This window comes from Scyliorhinus torazame, chromosome 27, assembly GCF_047496885.1.
Source record: "Scyliorhinus torazame isolate Kashiwa2021f chromosome 27, sScyTor2.1, whole genome shotgun sequence".
Taxonomy (NCBI): domain Eukaryota; kingdom Metazoa; phylum Chordata; class Chondrichthyes; order Carcharhiniformes; family Scyliorhinidae; genus Scyliorhinus; species Scyliorhinus torazame.
In genome coordinates this window covers 12,472,609-12,489,384 of record NC_092733.1, presented here as the reverse complement: position 1 = coordinate 12,489,384, position 16,776 = coordinate 12,472,609, and the positions used below count along the sequence as shown (strand labels likewise).

General features: G+C 46.9%; 1 protein-coding gene across 1 annotated transcript in view; it reads left to right on the top strand.

The window, feature by feature from the left end:
- The window catches only part of LOC140403206 (complement C3-like), a 294,404-nt gene that overhangs the window by 259,751 nt on the left and 17,877 nt on the right, over window positions 1-16,776 (top strand). The window contains exons 33-38 of the mRNA XM_072490959.1: window positions 1,651-1,702; window positions 6,867-6,954; window positions 11,553-11,642; window positions 13,164-13,269; window positions 13,791-13,880; window positions 15,513-15,599. Coding sequence (XP_072347060.1) covers window positions 1,651-1,702; window positions 6,867-6,954; window positions 11,553-11,642; window positions 13,164-13,269; window positions 13,791-13,880; window positions 15,513-15,599 — 513 coding nt within the window. The remainder of the gene's footprint in view (window positions 1-1,650; window positions 1,703-6,866; window positions 6,955-11,552; window positions 11,643-13,163; window positions 13,270-13,790; window positions 13,881-15,512; window positions 15,600-16,776) is intronic.

The following is a 16,776-nucleotide window of genomic DNA, read 5'->3' as shown; positions in this document are numbered from 1 at the left end:
GCTGGGGATGGGGCGGGTCCATCTGGCATCCACGCCCTCAGCAGGAGCCACAGCCAGAGCCACCCCCATGAGCCGAGCACTGACGAGGAGAGCAGCTTGGACACCAGCCCTCCTCCCGACACTCAGGAGACCTTGGAGCTTGGGCGGAGGATGACAGTGATTTTCCGTCACATCTATCTTCAACACCCTCCACCATCCCAGAGATACTCACCTCAGCTGGGCACTTTAGTGAAGGCTTCTGGGACACTATCTGGTGCGCACCACACAGCAGATCCGGTACAGCAGGTGGAAGTAGGAACAATCGAGGGGGCGGACGGTCGGAGGGCAGGCCGACCCCAGGGACTAGCTGCTGTCCAGACGGGTCTCAAGCTTCTGGAACAAACAGTCCCATCCATAGTGGAGAAGCAGTCGTAGAGCCAAGGACTAGATGAGGCGTTGTCGGCAAGCATCCAGCACCTGCAGCTGCTGTTGGAGGGGTCCAACCACTTGTAGCAGCAGGAAGTGGTGCCAACAATGCGTGCCACCCAGACCAATACCGTACTAGTGGCCCCCGCGGTGGAGGCAAAGAGAGTTATGGATCAGCATGTCCAAGGCCTGGGGCATTGTGCGCCTCACTCTAATGTGCAGATTTGCTAAAACGTGATTCTGCCCATTGTCGACGAAATTCCTCTGGCAACGTCTCGCAAGATTACGTTGAATTTTGTGAGTTGTGAGTCGGGTAGATCCCAGGAGTGGGCCATGCTGTGCCGCATGCGGTGAGCTACTTTTCTGGCGTTGCTTGGCTGGAAGATCGTGCCCTGTAGCGGTGGGGAACTCAGCGACAGAGCCGGCGGGAAACTCCCTGAAAAAACCGCCACAAATGAACTCAAAAATTGTTCTGGAGAATCGCACCATATATTTACTGTATTGCGTAGTATTGTTTAAGGGGTAATTGGAAGCTATTTTCGGGTGTCATAAAGAGTTTAATATTGTGTTGGTAATAAAGTTTTGTTTTAAAATACCAAATCCCTATTCGTCACTGCAACTGTTCCTGGAACGAAGTGTTCTTTCCGCACAGTCTCACAACATAAATCAAAATACTGGGGTTTCAGCCCAGTATCCTATCCACTGTTGGGGTCTGGTCTGGATCGTAATACTCCTGACTGGCACCTTGTAGAGATTGGAAAGACTTTGGCCGGGATTCTCCGGTATCCGGCGGGCGGGCCGTACCAGTGCTGAGGAGTGGCGTGAATCACTCCGGCGTCGGGCTGCCCGGAAGGTGCGGAATCCTCTGCACCTTCAGGGGCTAGGCCGGCACCGGCGGGGTTGGTGCCGCGCCAACCGACGCAGAAGGGCCTCCGTCGCCCGGCGGGAGTTGGCGCACGCCAAAACAGGCATTTATTCCTGAATCAACACCCGAGAACTGCTGATCTGCACATTCATGTCATTGCTATTTGTGGGACCTCATTGGACCCACACTGGCTGTTAAGATTCCGACATTACACCAGAGATATACTTCAAAAGTGCTTCATTGATTATAAGAAGGGACTTAGGTCATGAAAGGAGCAATATAATTACAATTTAATTTTCCTTTATCATCCATATTTGAATGTATAATTGTGAATTAAATGCTCACAATGTCAATAACTAGCCTTGTTTTGCATTCTACAGCTTTACGACCCCAAGATGCTCAGAATTCTCTGATGATAAACATCTGCACACGGTAAGAAGTTTATATTTCAAGCGTTTGGAGTTACATTTCTAATTTGATATTATTGAGGAAATTGATTTAACAGTTTCTGGGAGATGTTCGTCCATAACTTCCTGGTTCCCAGTGTCGTATTTAGGGAGTGCTCCAATGATGCGCTGGAGAATCCCTCTCGGAAGTTCCCATGTAAATGTATACGTGACAATTGCTTATTTTCTCTGGACAATTACACTGGGCTGGGAACCATCGGACAGAAGCGATTTAAATCGCTCGCTTCGGATGGTTCTGGCAGTTTAACTCTGATACTTGCTCTAAAAGAGTTAGAGGAAAATAAATCACTTCTAACTCCAGAGTAACTATTTAAATAACCCTGACCCAGCCTTACATGGGAATCCCCCCCCCCCCCCCCCCCCCGAGGCACACGACCCACCCCTAACCCGAACCGTCCTCCGCACCCTTCCTTTCTAGCCCTTCCACCTCCTCTGCTCCGAAACCCCTTACCTCCTCCGATCCCACCCCACCTCCCCGTTGTCTGAACCGCTTAACCTGTTAATTGTCCCTTTGAACGTCTCCTTTAGGGTAAGCTCCAGTAAGACGCCTTACAACACCAGGTTAAAGTCCAACAGGTTTGTTTCGAATCACTAGCTTTCGGAGCACAGCTCCTTCCTCAGGTGAATGTTCACCTCATTCAATAATTGACACTACTATGTAAAGGGGTTGCAGTTGGCACTTGGGGTGGTATGGTTACAGAGTTTTTGTAATGAGTGTGTTCAAGGAAAATAAAAGTGTCTTGGGAAAGGAGCAGAGCTCTTTACTCAACAGCAGCCACAAGCTAACAGTGGTAGCAGACGGTTGCTGTGCAAAAGTAAAGGTTTGAAAGATTCAACTTTTCCAGAAGAATTTTTTTTTTCCCCCATCAACCAAGGAGCGAGTAAGAAGAAAAAAAAAATCTGTGGCTGAACCTAGACTAAAGATATTAGGATATGACTATCCTCCATTATTTTCTGAAAGGGTGGAGAAGCGAAGTAGTTACATAGACTAAAGTAACTGCCTTGGGAAAGAGGAAACAAGGTATGGCATTGGCTCTTTCTCTACCTTACGAGAGTAAAATCCAAAGCAAAGTGGTTTCTGAACTGGAATTGGAACAGTTAGACTCAGAAGAAGGTCTGGAGACTCTATTGCATAGGATAAGATTTGTCAAAAGAATGACTTATTAACTCCTGTCTCACCTAGCCTCGGTGAGGATGTTTGGACGACAGTTTGGAATATCAACATGGGTTAGTCCGTCAAGGATATTACTATTATCCTTAGGCCAACGCCTCCACCCTATCCCTGTTATCCCAATTTAGCATGGCCAATCCACCAGACCACATCTGTGCGAGGAAATCAGAGCACCTAGAGGAAACCCACGCAGACACAGGAGAAAATGCAAACTCCACACAGAGACGCGAGGCCGGAATTGAATCCGGGTCCCGGCGATGTGAGGTAGCAGTGCCAACCACTATGCCACTGTGCCTCCCTTCTGAGGAAGTTACCAGATGTGACTAACACACATATGTGAAACCTGGAATTAATATTGGTTCAGTCCTTTCATATTGTCAACTGATTTATTTCTGATAAAACCAACAGTAAGTAATCAATTCAGAATATCCAATAGGGAGTGAACTCTCCCCCTGGCGCCATCACCTTGGCACATGGACTTCTTTGTCACTAAGATTGAGGTTATCCATGAAGATAGCTCCACTAATTTCCTTCCTTCTTGCTCATCAAGACAATCCTCTCACTGCCCTAACCCTGACCTTTTTCTAGTTTCTCTTATCATGGCGTCTCCACGTTCACCTTGTCTGTTAGATCCACCTTCTGCACCCCCTTGTGCCAATCGCATGATCCTCGGACTGTCCAGCTTGCATTTGCGGTTCCCATGCCAGCCAACATTGTAAATGGTTCCCTCTTCTCAGATACTATCGCCCTCATTCTCACAACCTTCAAATCAATCACCCGTAACACATCCTTACAAACCCCCACCCTCACCTCTAAATTGTCTTTCCTGTCAAGTTGCAATCACCTATGAAATCTTGGTCTGCATTGGCTGAAACTCCATGTTTGAAATTCTGCACTCAGCATTCCAATTATCCCAGAACACTGGAAAGATCTGAACCAAAGTCACAGCTGGGATCCTTACTGCCAATCCTCCGTTGCTTTTCTTGAACTTCTGCAGTCTGTATGGTGTAGACCCACTGTGCTATTAGCTAACTTGTTCCAGGATTTTGACCCATTGGCAGTTAAGGTATGGCATTATATTCTAGATTGGGATAGCACGTAACTTGGGACCTCGTAGTTCCTGCTGCCCTTTTTCTGTCAGCTGGAAGAGGTCGTGGGTTTGTCAGCTGCTGTTGAAAGCTGGTACGTGGTGCTACCATTGTGTGCCGTTGGTGGAATGAGTGAATGTTTAAGATGGTGGGTGGGGTCCAATCAAGCAGGCTGTTATTTTTTCAGATGTTGATGAGCTCCTTGAGTCTTTTTGGAGCTGTGGTCATCCAAGCAAGCGGAGAATATTCCACCACATTTCTGATTTGTGCCTTGTCGATGGTGGACAGTGTTTGGGGAGTCAGGTGGTGAGCAACTTGCCACTGAATTCCCAGCCCAAGCCTACTGTTCCAACCACAGTATTTATATGGCTGATCCAGTTACATTTCTGGTTCATGGTAACCCCCAGAAAGCTGATGGCAGTGATACAATAATGGTAATTATTTAAAAATTAATTAATGTGAAGTGCACTAACTAGCTAGGCCAGCATTCATTGTCCATTCATAATTACCCTTTAGAAGGTGGTGCTGAACTGTATACTTGAATCTTGGTAATCCATCTGGTGGAAGTACACCCATAGCGCTGTTTGTGAGGGAATTCTAGGAGTTTGACCCAGCAGTAGTGAAGGAATAGTGAGTTATTTTTGAGTCAGGATGATGAGTGACTTGGAGGGGAACTTCCAGGTGTTGGTGTTCCCATGTACCCTCTACTCTAGTCCTTCTAGATGATAGTGATCGTGGGTTTGGAAGGTCCTATTTAAGGAGCCTTGGTGAGTTCCTGCAGTGCAACTTGTAGATAGTACTTACTGCTGCGACTGTAGAGGGGAGTGAATGTCTGTGTGAGGGATGTCAATAAAGTGGACTGCTTTGTCCTGGATGGTGTGAAGCTACTTGAGTGTTGTTGGAGCTGCACTGATCCAGGCAAGTGGAGAGTATTCCATCACACTCCTGACTTGTAGATTGTGGACAGGCTTTGGGTGTCAGGAGGTGAGTTACTCGCTGTAGGATTCCTACCCTCTGTTCAGCTCTTGTAGCCACAGTATTTATATGGCTGGGCCAGTTCTGTGTCTGGCCAATGGTAACCCCCAGGGGAATTCAGTGATGCTGGTACCATTGGATGTCAAGGGGAAATGGTTCAATTCTCTCTTGTTGGTGATGGGCATTGTCTAAGTAACACAAATGTTACTTGCCATTTGACCACAAAAGGAAGGTGGTTAAAATATCTTTTGTCCCCAAGCTAATCTAACTGAAACCTGTGTCTCCCCATGGAATTAGCGAGCAAGACTCTCTTCACTACGTGCCATCATCTCCAGTTCTCTCTGCTCTACTCCAGTCTCAGCTTGCTTGTTTGATGTCAACAGGGTGATATTATCTGTTTTGATTTCCCGCAAAATGATCTTTTGACCTCACCTGCTTTTACCCCATTTTTACCTCCAAAAGGAAGTGAATTTTCCAGCAGTTTATTCGGTGAAAATACAAAATAAGATTATGGAATCGTACAACTTTATTAAGGAAATACTGTTGCCAATAAATCATGAGCGGGTTTCTCCGTTGCCCGACGCTGATATCATAATCGGCAATAGGGCAGCGAATCCATTCCGATGCCCAAATTGAAGCCGGCGCCGGTTTGATGCAGGCCAGCTGCTCCTCCTGTTATGGGCCAGGGTTCAGAGACCCCAAAGTGTATCATGGAATTCATCTGATCTACAACTTTTAATAGATTGTGGTTATGGGGAGCACATGGGCCTACTTTACAGGTGTGGTGCAACAGAGAGCTACAGTACTTTTAAATTAAAACAATGTTTATTTATGAAACCAGTTAACACTTTATAAACCCATAGTAAACATCTTAACAACTATCAACACCAATAAATCCCCCAAAGAATACAGTACTCTGTAAGTAACTCTTAATCTTTCCTTGCAACATCCATAAGACAACAAAAAAACATTTTTACATAAAGACATCAGGTTTAACTTCTCTACAGAAACAGGTATTATTTTTAAATCACCAAAGTATCTGGAGACAGTCTTTAGATTGCAGAGAGAGAGACTAATACACCTTCTTGCTGTGACTGCATCTATCCAGCTCTCAAAACGAAACTAAAACACATCCTGTAGCAGACAGCCCAAAGCGAAAGTAAAAGCAGACAGCGAGCCCAGCTCCACCCACACTCTGACATCACTGGAGCCATCTAATGAACACCCATTTCTTAAAGGTACACCCACTACAGCTATTTTATAAACACCCATTTCTTAAAGGTACTCTCACATAACACCCCCCCACAGAAGTGGCGCAATTGCATTGCGCAACGCATGCCATTGGAACACCGTTGGTGCATCACCGGAAGGCCCTTCCGTGATGTTCTTCTCCCGATGGGCCGAATTTCCGACCGCGTGGTTGGCGTGTGGTCTGAGCGGTCGCGTACCCGGCGTGGTGGCTGCGGACTATGACCAGCTGGCTGGTGGGGGGGGGGGGATTCCGCGAGGTGGGGGGCTGGTGGGAGGTAGCCAGGGGATGGTCTGTAGGGTCATGGGGTCAGGTGCCATGTTGTACAGCGCGACCGCTGCAGGTCGTCACCATGCGCGGCTACGGAGCTGGCCATTAGCTGGCTGTTTTCGGCGCAGGAGCTGGGAGTTTCACTCGGCACCACTGCTAGCCCGTCACCGGTCCTGGAATCAGTGATGGTTTGGCGCCGATTTTGTCTTTGTAAAACACACGCGAATTCTCCTTTTCGGCTGGCACTTAGCCGCTGTTTCTAAGGTCCAGAATGAATAATATTCCACATCTGCATATGTCTCTCACTCAGGGCTCAAAAAGCCCAATGATTGTAGTACATTTTCCTAATTAATTTGTAATACCTTGCTCCTTTTAGGTACCTTGGTGATTCTGATTCCTCAATGATCATTGTAGATATTACCATGCTGACAGGATTTTCTCCAGATACACAAGATCTGGATTTGGTAAGACATCTTTATTATTTAATAAGAACAGCTTACATTTATATCAGAACCAAGGTCACGTCAAAAGTTAAAATGAAAGATGCTTCATCTAAAAGCAGGGTTTGAGCTGTGTTAATGGCACAAATAGAGATAAAACCTCTGATCTAGCAGCTATTACTAGTAGCAAATTGAACAATGTCGTCAACTAGATTTTCCAGGATGGTTGAGTTGTAAAAAAATTAGGCAAAATGGGAAAACAGGTAGGATAACCCTGAATGAGGTTAACAAAGAATGAGAACAAGGCAGTAGTGTGAAAAGATCTTAGTGCAGAACATTGGGTTTGCGAATTGGTGCATATGGATCGAGCTGCAAAATAATATATAGAAAGTAGTGGGAGTAGCTACAGCCGCCCGAACAGGTAACGTAATAAGCATAACGACTTCAGTTTTCATGTAATCTGGGCAAATCAGATTGGCAATTGGAGCTTGGAGGATAAATTCATGGAGTGCATTTGGGAAGTGAATGGGGAAAGTGTGAAATCTACTGTGGTAGGAAGGAAGGAATAGAAGAATATCTTTTTAAAAATGACAGACTGGTAAGTGTTGGGAGTCCGAGGGATTTGGATACTTTGTACGTGAACCACTGAGTAATAACATGCAGTTAGAATGAGAAATTAGGAAGGAAAATGAAATCTTGACCTGTATTGCAAGGAGGTTGAAGTATGTGCACAAGAAAGTTTTGCAGTGAAACCAAAGGAATTATCGTGCATTGTTACCAAAGGAAGTATTGTGTACAGTTACCAAAGGAAGTATCGTGTACAGTTACCAAAGGAAGTATTGTGCACAGTTACCAAAGGAAGTATCGTGTACAGTTACCAAAGGAAGTATCGTGCACAGTTACCAAAGGAAGTATTGTGTACAGTTACCAAAGGAAGTAATGTGTCCAGTTCAGGGGCGGGATTCTCCCAACGGGAGTCTAAGTGCCGACGCCGGCGTCGGCGCCCGTTCCCAGACCCCTATTCTCCGCCCTCCATGGGGCTAATAGGGGTGTCGCGCGATTTACGGGGGCGGGGCCTTGGCGTGGCATCAGAGACCCGGCGCCGTGTAAAAGACGAGGCGCCTTGGGACCCGCGCATGCGCAGTTGGGCCGGCGCCAACTAGCGCATGCGCAGTGACGCCGGTGCCAACCGGCGCATGCGCGGTAAGCTAGCGGAGCGCTCCGGCCCCTCAGCAACATGGCGCCGGGGTTCTGGGGCCGGTCACGCAAGGAAGGGGGGGGACAGGTCGGCCGATCGGGGCCCACCGATCCGCGGACGGGCCTGTGCCGTGGGGGCACTCTTTCCCTTCCGCCTTCGCCACGGTCTCCACCATGGCGGAGGCGGAAGAGACTCCCTCCACTGCGCATGCGCGGGAATGCCGTCAGCGGCCGCTAACGCTCCCGCGCATGCGCTGCCCGGAGATGTCATTTCCGCGCCAGCTGGCCGGGCAACAAAGGCCTTTTACACGAGCTGGCGGGGCGGAAATTCTTCCGGCGCGGGCCTAGCCCCTTAAGGTTGGGGCTCGGCCCCCCAAAATGCGGAGCATTCCGCACCTTTGGGGCGGCGCGATGCCCGACTGATTTGCGCCATTTTGTGCGCCAGTCGGCGGACATCGCGCTGATACCGGAGAATTTCGCCCCAGGTCTCTTTAACGAAGGAAGGAAATATTTGTCTTGAAGTGTAACAAAGGTTTATGAGATTGATTCCTGAGATGAAAAACTGTCCTATGAGGAGAGAGTGAGTAGAATGGTCCATTTTCTCTGGAGAATAATAATAATCTTTATTAGTGTCACAAGTAAACTTACATTAGCACTGCAATGAAGTTACTGTGAAAATCCCAGAGTCATCACACTCCAGCGCCTGTTCAGGTACGCAGGGGGAGAATTCAGAATGTCTAATTCACCTAACAGCACGGGCTGGGCTCTGTTATCGGCACGATGTCCGCCGACTGGGGCCCAAAATGGCGCAAATCAGTCGGACATCGCGCCGCCCCAAAGGTGCGGAATGCTCCGCATCTTTGGGGGCCGAGCCCCAACCTTGAGGGGCTAGGCCAGCGCCGGACGAATTTCCGCCCCGCCAGCTGACGCGGAAATGACATCTCCGGGCGGCGTATGCGCGGGAGCGTTAGCGGCCGCTGACGGCATTCCCGCGCATGCGCAGTGGAGGGAGTCTCTTCCGCCTCCGCCATGGTGGAGACCAAGGCGAAGGCGGAAGGGAAAGAGTGCCCCCACGGCACAGGCCCGCCCGCGGATCGGTGGGCCCCGATCGCGGGCCAGGCCACCTTGGAGGCACCCCCCAGGGCCAGATCGCCCTGCGCCCCCCCGCCCCAGGACCCCGGAGCCCGCTCGCGCTGCCTTGTCCCGCCAGTAAGGTATGTGGTTTAATCTACGCCAGCGGGACAGGCATTTTAGCGGCGGTACTTCGGCCCATCCGGGCCGGAGAATGGCGGGGGGGGGCCCGCCAACCAGCACGGAGCGATTCCCGCCCCCGCCGAATATCCGGTGCCGGAGAATTCGGCAACCGGCGGGGGCGGGATTCACGCCAGCCCCCGGCGATTCTCCAACCCGGAGGGGGGTCGGAGAATCTCGCCCCACATCTTTCAGAACTTGGAAGTGGAAACCTGAGCACCCGGAGGAAACCCACGCAGACACTGAGAGAAGGTGCAGAATTCGCACTGACAGTGACTCAAGCCGGGAATCGAACCTGGGACCCTGCCGCTGTGAAGTAACTGTGCTAATCACTGTGCTACCATACCATGAAGAATGAGAGACGATCGCATTGAAATGTATAATGTTCTTCGAGGGCGTGACAGGCTAAATGCTGTGAGGCTGTTTCCCCAATTGGAAAATGAGGGAGCATAGGAACATTCGGCCTATTGAGCCTGTTCCACCATTCAGTAAGATCATAGTTGATCTTGCTGAAGTTTCAACTCCACTTTCCTTCTGCCCCTCCATAGTCTCAGAATAAGTGTTTGGCTGTTGAGATGACTGAGATGAGAAGACATTTCTTTACTCTGATGATTGTGAATATTTGGAATTCTCTACCCATACAACTGGGGATGCTTAGTCATTGAGAAGATTCAAACGAGCTGTATAGATTTTTGGCCATGTAGTGGAAGACGAGTGCAGGCCATTTAAGCCTGTCGAGCCATTCAATTAGTTCATGGTTGAGCTTCTACTTCAAGTCTGGCTCCTCACACCAATTCCCTTATCCCTCGGATGAATTTTTAAAAATCCCTTAATTACCAGCGCACACGAAAATGTTGGCAGATAAGAATGGTGTTGGTTGTTGTCGGAATGTACATTTGAGTGTGGCAGCCAGTGTACGACAGGGAAACCATTTTCAGTTATGACTGAACCCAGTTTGAGTATTCCGTTGGAGGTCACTGATCATTAAGAATTTTTATGCCCTCTTTAGAGGTCGGAGACCCTGCCTCATTGGATAAGTGAATATTAACAATGAAATTAGCAATTTTCTGTCATAGGAGTGACTATTAATCCAGTCTCGTTAGAAGAAGTATTCATGTGATGCAGAGAACGTGAAATACATAAGAAATGTAAATATTGTTCTTCTCTCAATTGCCCTCAGAGACCATAGGTGGGATTCTCCGAGCCTGCGCCGGGTCGGAGAATCGCCGGGGAAGGGGGTGCGAATCCCACCACACCACATCCGCGATTCTTCAGCAACCGGAGAATCGGCGGCAATTGCGACGGTGCAGTTGCCGCGGTGCCGGTCGGGGCCGTTGAAAGCGCCCCCTGCGGCGATTCTGCGCGCTCGACGGGCTGAGTCCTGCCAAGGCCGTTCGCGTATGGTCCTACCCGACGGGATCTCGGCGTTCTGCTGGGGGGGCGGGAGGAGCTGACTCCAGGGGGGGGCCTCCACGGTGGCCAGGCCCGCGATCGGGGGCAACTGATCGGCGGGCGCCCTAATTCTGGGGGGGGGCCCTATGTTCCTCCGCGCCAGGGCCCTGTAGGGCTCCGCCATGCTGCCCGTGGGCCGGCGCGGAGACGGCCGTGGCGCGCATACGTGGACCCGCGCCGGCCGTGGTACGCCTGCACAAACCCGTGCCAGCCATGTAGGACTGGCTTTTGGCTCCGGAGCAGCGCACAGCACTCCGGCTCCATTCTAACCCTCGAGGAAGGGGAGAATCACTGGGCCTGGAGGCCCGTTGACGCCGGCGTTGCTTGCGCCGGTTTTGGCGCTGGCGAATCCCGGCCAATGTTGGTGCTGTTCTCCCCTCACTTTCACTTCACACAGACGCTCTTCTCCTTCTCATTAGCTTCCCCCTTCCCCACCCCTCAATCCACACTGTCCTCGAACCCCAGTTCTTGCTGCTTTCATCATTCCTCTCACTCCTTTAGTTCAGACTGGTGTTCCTTTCAGGAATCCTCCCAGCTAATATTGTGCAAACCAAATTCTACTGGTGTGAATGAATCTGCAATTGGTTTGATATTTCAGGCATGATGCTGAATTTCTGCACCTGTCTGAAACCATCTGACCAAACTATGTGTAATCATATATCCTCTTGGTGTATGTATGAGCAAATCATAACTTGATAACATTCAGCCCGATTTATTTCCAGCTGAACAACGAAGTGGACGGTTACATATCAAGATATGAACTAGACAAGGCATTATCAGCCAAAGGGTCACTGATCATTTATTTGGATTCGGTAAGAGACAAACTATATTCTGAGCATTGTAAGATAGAAGAAAGACGGAGGCAGGTTTTCACTCCTGGGCCTGGCAAGCAGAGATGGGAGAATTCCTAGCTTTGTGAATCTGGCCTTTAAAAATGTCTGCCCAGACTTTCTCTATACCGTTTCTGGAGGTATTTCCAGGCCAGGGGGCTGGTGGATGACCTGGCGAGAAATGAGGAGGCTGCCGCCTATGGAGGAAACGGGAGGCGGAAGGCCTATCTCGGGGCTCTGGCACTGTGCCCAAAAGTTTTTAAAAAATGAAAGTATAAAAGATTTGTCCAACCTTTTGTTATGGGCGAGGTATTTTCAGAACCCCAAAATGTATCATGGAGTTCAGCCAACCTCCCCCTTTAATGGATTGTTGCTTTTGAAGCACCTGGCTTGTTCCCCAGGTGTGATATTACAATTATGGACACGTGGTTTTTAGCACAAAACAATGTTTATTCTATGAACTTAACTTAATGTTTATTCTGTGAACACCCCTTCCTTCAAAGATAACCCCGAAAATAATACAACACTACATTAGCCCTCAAAATGTTCCTTCAAACATCCAAAAGGCTTCAAACCTTCAAAACAGTCACACACCAGGTCACAGAATACATATATTTTCTGTTGGATGGCAGAGATATATCAGCTTGGTTGACTTCAGCTCCAGCAGCTTGCTTTTCTTCCTGCAGCTCTCTGGAAACACACAGACGCACCCAAGCTGCTTTTTCAAACTGAAACCAAAAGCAGAAGTGAGCTCAGCTCCCCCGGCCCCCCCCCCCCCCCCCCGTGACATCACTTCAGTAATATGATCAGATTCATCTGTTAAAGGTACATTTCTTCAGCATCCAATTGTTAAAGGCACTCTCACATGACACTTTACCCAGCACATGCTCTCCATGACAATCATGCACCTCATGCCCCCCACCTTCCCCTATGGCCCTTTATATCCCCATGACTTCCTGTGCCCTTCTACTCACCCCAATGCCCCCTCATATTCCCAAGCTGACCTGTGCCCCTCTACCACCATGTACCTTGATAACCCATGCCAACTTAATCCAATTCATGGCAACCTATCCGTCACTCACCACAATTTTCCCTTAACCTCTCCATGACAGCTCACCTAGTATGTAACAACCCTGAGAAGCCGTTTTGGCAGAAAATAAAGTCAATTGGTGCCATTTTCGCTAAACTAGGGACCCTCACCATCATAGTGAGAATTCTAATATAGGTTTCAGAATTTTAAAAGTATTTTGCTGAGATTGGAATTTATTTTGGACTGCGTTAATAATTATTTCTAAATGGTGTTTACTTGCGTATTTCAATCATGCCTGCATTATGTGAAGTTTGGTTTGTCTTTAGCATCTCTGAAACAATCCCTTGTTGAATATCATCGGATGAATTATATTCCCAATAGGGCTGCACTACTGTTTTCACATATGCAGAATAACCCTTTTGGCTCATCTTTAATTGAATGAGTTCTGATTTTCTCGTCTAAATTACTAACAGGTTTCACATACAGAAGACACTTGCTTGGGATTTAAAGTACATCAGTTCTTCAAAGTTGGACTTATCCAACCAGCGTCTGTCAAGGTTTATGAATATTACGATACAGGTGAGCACTTGTAAGGCTGTCGTGCTGACTTTGTTTGACATCTCGTGAGTGGAGACTAAAGTCATAAGAAAAAGTTACTTGAAAAAAATGCCATGAGGGAAATAAGAGATTGACACAGGATGGTTATGAAAATGATGGATATTAAAAGTTTTTAAAAATAACGTTCAGTTGTAAAACTTAAAATATTTATTGACCTGACAACATAAAACTTAGGTAATTGCTCAAAACGGGAAGGATACCAAGGTCAGGTATCTTAAATGTGTTCATTGCCATGAATACTTTATCTGAATTTGGTAATTATTTTCTATTTATTGTTCGGGAACTTTGATACAATTGCTTGGCAGATAGTAATTTATGGGCTGACATTACAAGATTTTCAATTGTCCTGAATTAAAAAGTTACGGCATTTTCTAGGTAGTCAGTTTTCAGTGTTTTAATAAATTGTAATAAATTTAAATGAAAATAATTGTTTGTATATCTATCCATACTATATTCATGTAATTTTTGTTATCTACATGCAGAGAACAGTTGTACTAAATTCTACAATGTCAATGCAAACAGTGGTATGCTTAGTAAAATCTGTGAAGGTGATGTTTGCAGATGTGCAGAAGGTAGGATTCAGTTATAAGTTTTATATGGGAACTTTTTTTATTTGATGCACTGTACTATTTCTCCAATGGGATGAAGTTTGATTTAATAATGAATTGATCTGCATATACCAATGTCTGACTTGTTATCAACACAAACTTGACCTAAATCAGGTCAATAACACAGAGAATCCATACCAATTCAATAATTTTGTCTCAGTATATATTTAATGATGGTAGAAAATCTAAAGAGATGATCTGCAATCTTCTTCCAGAGGACACAATCTCAGACTAAAGGTACGAGCCTTTAAAACAGAGATGAGGAGAAATATCTTCAGCCAGAGGGTGGTGAATCTGTGGAACTCTTTGCCGCAGAAGGTTGTGGAGGCCAAATCACTGAGTGTCTTTAAGACAGAGATAGATAGGTTCTGGATTAATAAGGGGATCAAGGGTTATGGGGAGAAGGCAGGAGAATGGGGATGAGAAATATATCAGCCATGATTGAATGGCGGAGCAGACTCGATGGGCCGAGTGGCCTCATTCTGCTCCTATGTTTTATGGTCTAATTAGAGGTAAAGAAACTGAAGCATAAAATATTTAAGGTGCTTGACAGGATAAAAGCTGTGATGGTGTTCACCCTATCTGGGAAGTCCATTACAGGTCCATAGCAAATCTATAACAGTCATAATCTCCGAATAACGGGTCAACCATTTACTGCTGCGATGAGAAGACATTTCTTCACTCGAGGTTGGAATTCTCTCTTGAATTATTGTGGATGCTCCGACAGTGAGTCCATTCAAGAGGTCGATACATTTTAAATACAAAGGAATTCACGAGTTATACAGATACAACTTGGCAACCATGATCTTTTTGAATGGTAGAATCAATTCAAAGGGCCGAAAAGCCTACTTCTACTGCTGTTTCTCTTGTTCTAATGTATCAACAACAGCTTTATCAAGGATGAAGGGATGGAAACATATAATTTATAATAAAATAAAATGAGAGGAAAGTTTTGAGGAATGAGAGACAACAATAAGATATTGAATCAGCAAAAACAGAAACCCTCCAAAGAAGCAAAGATTATGACATTCTCAGATGATTTGGATGACGAAGAATAAAATTTGAAATCGTAATTAAAGCAACAAGCAGATAAACCCAAGTGCATTATTTGTATAACAGTTAGGAGTACTTTACTGTTAATGACAGCTCATTAAACAAAGAGGGAAGAAAGTTAACCATTCAGAATCTTTCATTCATTTTAATGAACTACCTGAAAACCTTGAACTGGAACACAGTGTGGTGAGTGGCCACGTATGGCTATGTAAGGCTGTTGTATATATGTTCTACAGTTCTATTATTACTGTTATCTCTACTGTTGTATATACTTATTGTTATTGCTGTCCTGTTATTGGTTGTTGCTGTTGTACTGTTGGAATGTTATTATTGGTGCTGCTGCTGGCTCCGCCTGTGGCTCCGCCCAGCTGTGGAGGTATATAGCCTGTTGACCTGGGTCAGCCCTGCAGTGCGGGAGGAGCTACAGGTCGGCACATATTTAGCTTATTAAAGCATCAGTTCACTGCTTCTCAGCGTCTCGTCTGAATTGATGTCTATCACACAGATATTTGACAAAGTATTTTTTTCTTTTTGCCTGTATAGGAAGTTGTATAACAGTTAAAATGCCTGAACTACGTGTCCAAGTTGATCAACGTGAGGAAAAAGCATGTGACCCTCAAACAGATTATGGTAAATGCATCATTCAGCTGTTTTGCAAATCTGATCAGTCTATTCGACTGATCCCTGAAAGTACATGGTCCAGGCCACACCATTTATCATTGTATCTGTAATAGTCATCATTGGTAGTGTTGATTGATACATATTATTTGTGTCAATGAAATGTCAGATCATTGGAAACATGTTTAGGATTTGGAATGTTCAAACCTAATGCGAATGATTCTTATCAACTTCTTGCGGGGCAGAAATGTTATTCTCGTTCCTTCTCTTTCACCACTTCGAGATACCACATCCAAACCCAAGCATATGAGCATCTCTGCATTTGTCTGAGTATCGGAAAATGTCAGTTCTCATTTGTTTCAAAGGAAATATGCTTTTCCTCCTTATTGGGAAATAATTGACATTTCAACTGTGCCTCTCACAGGACAGCTGAAATTGGCAAACGTGTGGTGGGTGAGTGGTCGCAGTGCTGCTGCTTATACTTTGGTACAGGCTAATGTTATCATGTTAGAAGTCAAACTTATAATTTTGGAAGTCAGGGGTGCAATTCACCAGAAAAATGTCAAAGTTCAGTTTCAGGCACGTTTGGCGGGGTGTTTCATGACGGCTGCAATGCCAAGATTGAGACCGCTATTCAACGGCATTTTACTATTTCTTTGGGCCGCAGGCAGTTTCTCTCCATCAAGGCCACACTTTAAAGGCTTTCCGGCACTGGAGACCTGGGCTCGCCAGCAGGACTGGCTCCTCACAGATCGGGGCACCATTTTGAGAGGCTGCCCTGATTGCTACACCCCCCACTTTCAGGACCCCCACATCACACCCCTCCAATATTTCTGCAACCTCTCCCCACCCCCCCTCATGGACATGGCCCCCCAGGCTCCGAACTTTGGCACTACCAACCGGACACCTTGGCACTGCCAGCCGGTGCCAAGGTACCAGCGTACTGCCTCGGTACTACCCTGCCCTGTCCCTGGCCACCCACGGAGCCCCCACTGATTTTGGACAGCTGCACGGTCCCTGAAAATGGCTCAGTGCCAACCAGGCTCCCCAACAATGCCAAGGTACCTTGGTGTCAGAGTACCACCCTACCCTATCCCTGACCACCCTGCTGGGCTCTAATGGCCTGATACCTCCCAAGGTGCCACAGCAAGTTGGGTGATTTGCACTAGTTTTCCCACCCAGCGCGAAG